This window comes from Varroa destructor, unplaced genomic scaffold (assembly GCF_002443255.2).
Source record: "Varroa destructor unplaced genomic scaffold, Vdes_3.0 BEIS01000003.1, whole genome shotgun sequence".
Classification (NCBI taxonomy): domain Eukaryota; kingdom Metazoa; phylum Arthropoda; class Arachnida; order Mesostigmata; family Varroidae; genus Varroa; species Varroa destructor.
Window position 1 is genome coordinate 15,930,293 of NW_019211456.1, and position 9,167 is coordinate 15,939,459.

The 9,167-nt window shown below is 42.7% G+C and overlaps 1 protein-coding gene across 5 annotated transcripts; it reads right to left on the minus strand.

Moving 5' to 3' along the window:
* Positions 1–1,067: 1,067 nt before the first annotated feature.
* On the minus strand, positions 1,068–8,858 carry up (Troponin T, skeletal muscle). 5 transcript variants are annotated; one of them, XM_086983434.1, is made up of 8 exons: positions 8,773–8,858; positions 6,460–6,513; positions 3,544–3,607; positions 3,047–3,245; positions 2,306–2,718; positions 2,026–2,118; positions 1,531–1,884; positions 1,068–1,391 (listed from the first exon to the last, which is right to left on the minus strand). In XM_086983434.1, exons 2-8 carry the CDS (start codon positions 6,474–6,476, stop codon positions 1,338–1,340), a joined length of 1,194 nt encoding a protein of 397 aa, XP_086839560.1. In that variant the 5' UTR covers positions 6,477–6,513; positions 8,773–8,858; the 3' UTR covers positions 1,068–1,337. The 5 variants fall into 5 exon arrangements, with proteins under 5 accessions (XP_086839560.1, XP_022654376.1, XP_086839563.1 ...); XM_022798641.2 differs by having other exon boundaries at positions 8,699–8,806; XM_086983437.1 differs by lacking the exon at positions 8,773–8,858 and adding an exon at positions 7,244–7,262.
* Between the last annotated feature and the right edge of the window lie 309 nt (positions 8,859–9,167).

The window sequence follows — 9,167 nt, forward strand, 5'->3', positions numbered from 1 at the left end:
TATGTAAACTGTCATTTTATGCTTGCCGTGGAATCGCACACCCTAAGATTAGTCTTAAGGCAAAAAGGTTCTCATTCCATTTTTGAACCACTCGTCTGTAATAATCGCCTGTGCAGCAGTCTCTCGTCCAACATTTATTTATTTCTAAGACATTCGCGTGCTAATTATATATATATAGGTATATATATATATATACGCTCGTATATATTATATATATACGTTCGTATATATTATATATATACGAGCGTATATATATATATATATACGTTCGTATACAAGCTGCGTTATTATTTGAGATAGAAGTTCTTCATATCATTTGAAGCTTTACCAAAAATCAGGAAAATAATCAAGCTTTTCTATTATGATGAAGGAGCTAGGCTGCAGTGAACGGAAGCATTGTGATATCACAACATTAGTTGTCGGTACTCAATTTCATAGTAAGCTAAATGCCACTGTAAATCTCGTTAGAGCATACCATAGGTTAAAGGAACGCACATATAAATGCTCAAGTTCTTTTGCGTTTTGATTATACCTAGTAATTCCGTTCAAGCTAGTTTAGCATCTCAGCTATCCGATAACTACCTGCTAAGTATATTTCTACAAAGTTTTCTTCCTGTCGTACGGCCTTTTTTCAGTACACGTAATGTAATAGTATCAACGTTAAGTAAATACACGGTAGGCTAAATTGCCCAGGTGAGTCTAGAGATAATTTACTCAAATTGATGTACCGTCGATCTTGAGCACAGCATTTAGGAAAACAAAAAGCTGAACGCGGCAAATATGGTAATAAGTTGACACTTGTGCACTGTTTTCTCATACGACTGAATATAATTCAGTCGTATAGTCTCGTAGGCCTATAAAGCTAGAATATAAATCACCCTTATTGTATCACCCTTATTCGTCATTTTTCGACTATAATATTCAAATGAACGCACAATTACTTCCCGTTTTTTGCCTAAAGCGAAAGATCTGTAATAATTACCTATTAACGCTATTTCCTATGTTTACAAAAGAAACACATGTTTAAAAAACGAGTCCTACATTTTAGGAAGAAGCACATACGTATGTGACAAGCGGTAGCGCCAGCGACAAGTCGTTTGTCAATTAGGTTGTTTTTTATTCACTTAGCGCCTTTATTAGCTTGCTGTATTTTTATCACTTTTGCTAGGTTAGGAGACTACAGAGGTCTATTCGTTAGCTGCACAACTCCCGCCATCGCTGGTAGTTTAATATTCGTGTAGAACAGCGGCACCTTTTTGCCTTTGGTCTAGATGTGCTCAGGAAGACTACGAGTGGGGGGCGGTAGACCACTATCAAATCTTAGAAGTGTTTTAAATTTACTCTTCTTCTTCTTCTTCTTCTTCTTCTTCTTCCGCTTCTTCCTCCTCAGCCTGAAACGAATATACTAATTAGAAACGGTGTTTGTTATCTGTCCGTATCACTGGCGCGCCTACCCTTCTTATTTAATAATATGATGATTGTTATAATTATAGCAGGGCATGAACGCGTAAATGACAGTCGTAGGCCTACCTCTTCCTCCTCAGCTTCGGGCTCGGGCTCAGGCTCGCGGGCGGGCGGTGCTGGTGTCATCATAAAATCCTCAGGCGGCTTGAACACCGGCACGGGAATATCGTCCTCGTCGTCGTCATCGTAGTCAGCACGGGTACGATCGTACACTTGTTTGTTTTTCGGATTCTCAGGGTCCCATTTGGGCAGTTCCTTAGGGCCTTCGCGCTCCTTAAATGCCATCATCTTCTCCTCCCAGATCTTTTCGAGGTCGGCATCATAGGCCGCTTCGAAGCCTCCCGAGAACAATTCCTTTTTATCCTCATATGTTCTACGGTCTGTCCTGCGTTCGTACTTCGACGCAACTTGAATCTTGGGCTATAAATGAGATAATACCAGAGAAGCGCAGTCAGCTTGGGAACAAATGTATTATACCGGTCGTATGTTTTTCACTTTTACTAAGATACACGAGCTTTGATTGAATGCATAGCTTAGGCAGTGCACTTTACGAATACCTACAGGATATTTTCCAGATAAAGCCTCAGGGTCAAGACCTTTCTTCAATGCCTTATTCCTGTTGATCTGCCTCTGACGCTCGGCCAACTCCTTCAGCTGTTATTAGCAATAGGCAAAGACAAAAACAACGACACGAAAATATTAACTTCACAACAGACATTTGAACTCAGTTCGAAGCAATAACTTACTGATCAGAAGAAATAGTAATGTATGAACGTTGATTGAAACAGCACAAATACAATTTGTGTCATATGTTTATTTTTTGTGACGAGATGAAACTTACATCGTAATCCTGACGTTTTTGACGGTCTTCCAGATCATACTTATCGGACTCCAGCGAGACGATACGCTCCCAAAGTTCCTTGGCGCGCTTCTTGAGTTCATCGGCGGACAGACCCTCAATCTGGAGAGGCGGTACGCGCATCGCTAGGATAGTGGTTTTGTCTTCTTCAAGCTGTTCCTTGGTCTTGCCCATTTCACCGCGCGCGTGCATGATGTTAGCGAATTTGTCCAAGTTGGAAGTGCCTAGGGCGTTGCCCATATCAATCGCCTCCTTCTTGTTGATGCTAAAGTTAGGCCTGACAGGCTCCATCTCCTTCTTCTCTTTGGCAGCTTGCATAGCTTGCCTTTTTTTCTCAGCCTCTTCCAAACGTTTGCGCTTAGCCTCAGCCTCCTTGATCTTTTTTTCCTCAACCTCTGTAATATAATAACAACTTATTGAGACAGTTGTTTGCCAAAGCTGGATGCCGGACATTAGCATTTCTATATCGGTCAAGACGTTTATACGTTTCTACATGGTTTTTAAGCATTTTTAAGAGCAAAAATGGAACTATTCTTAGCTAGAAGTGATCTATTCAAATATCTTATAATGATGCGTGCGTGGCATAGAAAATTACTATACAACTAATATATATATATATATATGTCTGTTCCTCTATGCATTGAGTAATCCGTGCTTCGCGAGAAATCGAACAATTGATTATGCTAAAGATTTGGGCGAGACACATATCCATGGATCTTGTACCTCGGGCACGTTGCTCCTCGCTGCGCCTCTTATACTCCATCATGGCGGCCTCCTGTTGCTCACGTGCCGCCCGACGTTTGGCTTGGCGTTCTTTTAGCCTGCGCAATTCCTCATCCTCCTTCGCACGTTGGGCCTTACGCTGTTCGATGTACTCGCGCCACATCTCCTCCTCCTCTTCCTTCTTTTTTCTCAGCTTCTCCTGTGGTTGCCCGAAAGGCGTTTCAAAGCCGCTGGTTAATAAAAGAGCTATGCCGAGCTGCCATAATAAATGCACATGCAGTAATCTAACCCGTAAACACTGCCGGCGCTCATTTGATCCGAATAAATAATGCAATTTATATATCTCGTGACGATGGCGCATTCTATGAAGTGTTTCTCTTTTTGTTTCCAGTGTTGCACTGTTCCAGTCTAGACGCTACCCATAAAAGTAAGGTGACATTTCGATCGAGTAGACTGCCTAGAACATTCCAAAAAACGTAGTGAGAAGCGATACTAACCTCCATGATCATTTCGGCTTCCGACATGGTTTTAGATTCTGGACGGCACGACGCACGACGAGCACTACAGCATAAGCAAACAGATATCAAAATTACTGAATGGATCATCATATTGATTTCTATTAAAATTATTTATATTTTTCAAAAATGTATCTAAAAATGCACAACAGCCTAACTGTATACTAGAGCCTTAACACTGGTCGCTGCGACCTTCCAATAATTACGTAGATAATAATAGATAAAAAGATCAAATGGTCTGTTGCACATATTCGGCCATGCGCCATGCCACACCGTTCATCCTCATCTCATGGGCGTATTATTCTGTTCATGAACTAAGTAAAGGATTTTATCATTAGACAAGCTCGCATTTATTTGCATTTCAAATTCGCTCTTGCTGTTGCTTGGCGATAGTAATGCAAAATGTGGTCAATGCTGCAAGTTTAGCCTAATCTTTAGATGTTTGCGCCACGTGTCATTGTTTCATTCGATCTACTATGTGAAATAGAAACGTATCATGAGAGCTCCAATTCAATTTGAAGTCGCGGCCGTAGATATTTTCCGAGGACAGTATAACACTAAGGCGTGATCATGCTAATCTACTGAATTCAAATTATTGTTAATATTTTGGATAGGATAAACCTTAAATTATAGGAGCACCATGACTGACATCAAGGGAACTTCCATCAGTTCCAAATACATGAGGCAGGACTCTTTAATCGTTTGCATCAGTTGTATATGTATGAAATTGCACGAAACCCCAAAGGAATAAGGAACAGAAGTAGTCTATACAATAAGAACTAATAAACTCCCAGTGTTATTTGGTCCCTGTCGGCGGCTGTGCAGGTAAGCTCGGAACTTGCATAGTTGTTCGTAAGTGCCGTTTACAAGTTTTTACTTGTAAGCCGTACTGAATGTGAAAAGGGACTGTGGGGTTCTCCTTTCAACTAGCAAAAGTGATCAAGGAACTAGCTTTCAGACCACAACCAGGTATCCCTAGTCCTGGCGCGCAATGGGAGAGAAGGACGCAATGCTTGCAATCTTCGTCCAGTTTCGTTACTGTCTTCTGTACCTATTAACGCTAAACGAAACGTACGTTGTCCTCCGGTGACATATATATATATATATACATATCACCGGGTGAAAACTGTTGCAAAGAAGAAAGACCACTATGAACAAGTATCGCTGGGTATCTCTATGTATGTTCTTAGGCCTTGGAAACGTGCTATAAGTAAGGCTTGACGATGATCAACTTTCGGGGCCTGTCGTTGTCGTTTCGTTGGCGTTTGTTAATAGAGCTAGTATATGTTGATTCTTAGCTCTCAGTTTGTAAAAACGGTCGTTTTCGACCTGTGCACAAAGTTTCTCAGATGCTCAGATACATTTACACTGCGAAAATGTCCGGGACGCCCTTCTTTGACCCTTTTGCTGACTAGAGAGAGCGGACTATTTTGGTAGAGCAATCATTCACGCACAATCCATTCTATAACATTCTGCTCAGTGGCACAGCCTAGTATCTTAAAAATTAGGCTTACTGCCAGAAAAATGTGGTGATATTTGTTGATGGTGTTCTACTCGAAGGTGAACGGCACGCACAACGCCCTTAATTGCGTGTTCGTTAGTTTGTTAGTTCTAGTCAAAAGTGAACATGAGTGTAATATACAACTGTTTCTCTGTTCAGATATAACTTTCCCTAAACTCGGAAAAATCAGCTCTCGTTTAGGAAAATAAAATTATCCTACTTCTAAACAATATGCAACACGTGCATACAAACATCGACGGGCTGTTAATGTCTTTATAAACTAGCGCTAATAGGTTAACCTGACTAACTGAAGAATAATTACAAGTAGTATATTAGTTGGATTGACCTCCGCATGCAAACTTGGCGAATGTTTATCCGACAGCACAACATGCCTTGAGCGACCGGGGTGAGCGCACGGAAGTTATTGTCACTATCAAACCTTATTTTTATCTTCAAACAGTTGACAAGAGGCTCATGAACATGGAGATTTAATGCAGTATAAATGTGGGCTTCGGCAGATGCAAGGAATCAAGCGGGCTACACTGTTTCGTGTGAGACGCTACGGACAAGCCCTAATCGAAACATGGATTGCCAAAATCAGACTGCTACGTACATCTTGTTCGACAAGCATAATGCCGATCTATTATAGCTTTGCAATCCCCCCGACGGAGAATGATCGAATAAGACAGTAGTTCTTCGTTGTGCCTTCCGTATAAAATGTTACATTGCGATAACATATATGTTCTCCAAGGTTGTTGAAAAAAGGTTAAATCAAGCGGGTCGTTACCGAAGGCAAAACTGGCCTTCGTGAAGTGTTTAAACAGCAAACATTTTAGGCTGCCACCAATGTTGTCATTCGCTTAGAGTTTACGTCGCTTTTGGTCGCTATTAGATGGCGCTGTGTGCCTCTAGCAGCGACATTAGGTCGGTCACCTTCTCGGAAGTACGTGCGTTCAGATCGACAGAATGGCACCGCCGCCATTTCAGGATATTCGAAATGTTTCCGGATATTAAAGAGTTACTAGGCCCTTTGATACAATCATTAGGAAAAGTTACGAAACCGGTTTCTAAAATCAGACTGTACAATTAACTTAAGACACATCACTGTACAATTGAAACCAATAGCCTTTATCCTTTTCAAGAGATCCCTTTGCTTTGCCCCTACATATGTGCTCACTACTTCCGAGATGGTATTCGCACCCCGAGTTGATACCAGACCAGGCAGAAAGGTCACAATCGAATCGAAAGGGCAACAACGCAAAAGGTCACAAAGCGGGCAAGTTCCGATAGGACGGAACGGGGGGTTGAAAGAAAACTAAAAAGCCAAAACCAAAACAGAAGAAACGAAGAATTTAATGAAAGAGGAAGAAGAAGAAATGAAGCAGTGATCGTCGTACCTGTCGTAATCCGACATAGCGAGCGTTTCGTTGTAACACCCACGACAACCGGCACTGCCAACGAAAGCAGCAGGACAACTTTAGAATGACGAGGCAGTACAACAATAGTAGCAAACTCTTTAAATCACAGGGCGGGACGGAGATTGTAGGCGGAGGCATATAGGAGGGAAGCCCGAAGAGGCAAAGGGGTTTAACGGCAGGCCAGTAGCCTTTGCTGTTGTCCAACCAGTGCAATGCTCCAATAGGTATCTACACTCTAAGTATGATGACATGATTTTTCAGCGAATGAAATAGTAATTAACGTGGATAACTTAGGAGAGAGATGGAGAGAGAGAAAGAAAGGGAAAAGCCGGGTTTGGCAATTAATCGGCGATAGCCGCAATAACCGGCGGAAAATCTAAGCTTCTAGGGAAGGGACGGTCAGACGGCCGGTCTCGACACATATATAGAGAGGGAACAAAAAGAATATAGGGGTGCACGAAGGAAGACGAAAAAAAAAGCTAAAAGCGTAAAGGGCGGGGTTCATGGGGGAAGTCGTTAGGATAAGGAATCCAGCAGGTCGAAAACGGGTAAGCGCTGTGTGTGTATCCGCGTGAACGCGTTGAAGGTGATGATGTGCCCTCGGTAGCTGATTGCCTAAAAACAGAAGCTTCCGCAGCGGTAGCGGCATCAGCGTCGGTAGTAGCAGCAACAATAATAATAACGACGGCAGAAGTTGAGCTAGGTGTGAAAATGGAGGCAGGGCATAAGCGTCGACATGAGTGGTCATTTCACAGAAAAATACCTTTCTGCCCTCACAGGTTCCGCACGACCTTTTTCACGACTCACAAAAACTTCTTGCACTTCACAACTGATTCTCCAGCCGCTGCCGCTGCAGCCGCCTTTTTGGTCTCCTTTTTCCTCTAGCTTTCTTGAGAACGCAGCTGTTCAGCGCCTGCTAACTCTGCCCTTTCTACTAGTGCTGCTGCTGCTACTGTTACTACTACTACGAATACCATACGTAAATGCTACGTTAGCCAGAGGGCTAAAAACTCTCTCGCATGTGAGCTCATCTCGAACTACAACAAAGGGCGAAAAACGAGATGAAGAGGTCGTGAAGGGGCTACCAGGCGAGGTCTGGACGGGGAACGCTGACAAGGACAAGAGAGCATTCGGGAAGAGCAGAGAAACAGCGACGTTTGACGCCGATATCGCCTTCCTGCGCTTTCATCTGACTCTAGTAGACGGCGGAGAGACGGCAAAAAAGGTATGGCGTGAAGAAGATCACAACTGTGGGTTTAGTGGTCATGTTGGTTCCGTTTAAAGAGCGAGTAGAGAAAGAATCTATCAGGAGAAAGGGGCAGTTGCCTAGGAATTTCGGAAAAGGAAGCACACGAGAAAACTGATAAATCAAAGGGAGGGCATGAGGAGACGCAAAAAAATTTTTTGAAAAAGATCGTCAGAGAACACAGAGAAAATATCCACATATATCTGTGTATACTAAACATACATATAAATATCATATGTAAGGTAATAACAAAAAGAAGATAGTTTTTGAAAAAACGAGGGTGAAGAGCAGTAGCCGACGACATCAAAAATAACGGGGGATACTACGAGAACATATAGGATACGACGCAATGAAAGAAGGAAACAGTGCCTAAATATCAAATGCAAATTGTGCATGAAAGCAAAACACTTCTGTAGAATTTCAGTGAGCAGGATGAGCTAGGGGAGCTATACGAAATAGGAAGTAGAATAATGAACAGGAAAACACTGCTGGTTCTCCCCCTAGTCCGTCACGCATTGTAGCACGTCTTGCGAATTAGAATAACAATTAAAGTGCGGTCGACAAAGCTCAACGAGTACGAAACTGATGATACGTAATGAGAAACACATTCACACTAAAATAGCACAAATCACTATTTTTTCTCTATTGTAGAACTTGATCCACTCCACGTTTAATCTAAAGGTAGGCGCCAAGCAATTAATTATTAGCGGATTAATTATGTGCGCGCTAGGAAGACTCGTTTCTGCTTTCTTTCACTTCATAATAGACGACTCTGCGCTTGAAACGAATCCAGCTTCAACGACGGATCGAATCCTGTAGATGAATCCTAGCACCTATAGCTTTTTGTCGAAAAGGCACGCGGGTCTATTGAATCTATCGACTACTACTGTAGAACACACGTAAATTGATAAAGCTGCAAATCTTTCATAATACGACTACGCTATATAGCAATAAGTGCTGGCAAAAACGTACGCAAATGCACCAGTTCTTGAGTAGCCAGTATTTCTTTCGCACAGGCTATGTGACCTGTAGTATTGTCAACGTACCGATAGAACAAGCAGCTAATGCCTCGAGCTGCAGTTAGCTTTTGGCGTGTACCATTTATAGGGTGAAAGAGTGAGTGGTACTACTCAGACGCGAGAGTCGGAAAAGACGGCGAAAAGCTACTTTGGCAAGCGCTGGTGACGACAAAGAGTAAGGAAGGAAGGGTAGACCAGCGAACGGTGTCCACGGTGACAAAAACGACAGGGATGCTGCCGCTACCGCCGCCGACGCTGAGGACCCTACCAGTTGAATGCTGTGAGCCCGCAGCAGGTTGCTGAGAAACGTGCCTTTATGAAATGGGGACTCTTGGTAATGCAATGGCTCTAGCTGGCTGCCTAATCAAAGAGCCGAAAAGTAGAGGAAAAAAGAAATTTTGCCTCGGCGGGGCAGCTCAGGC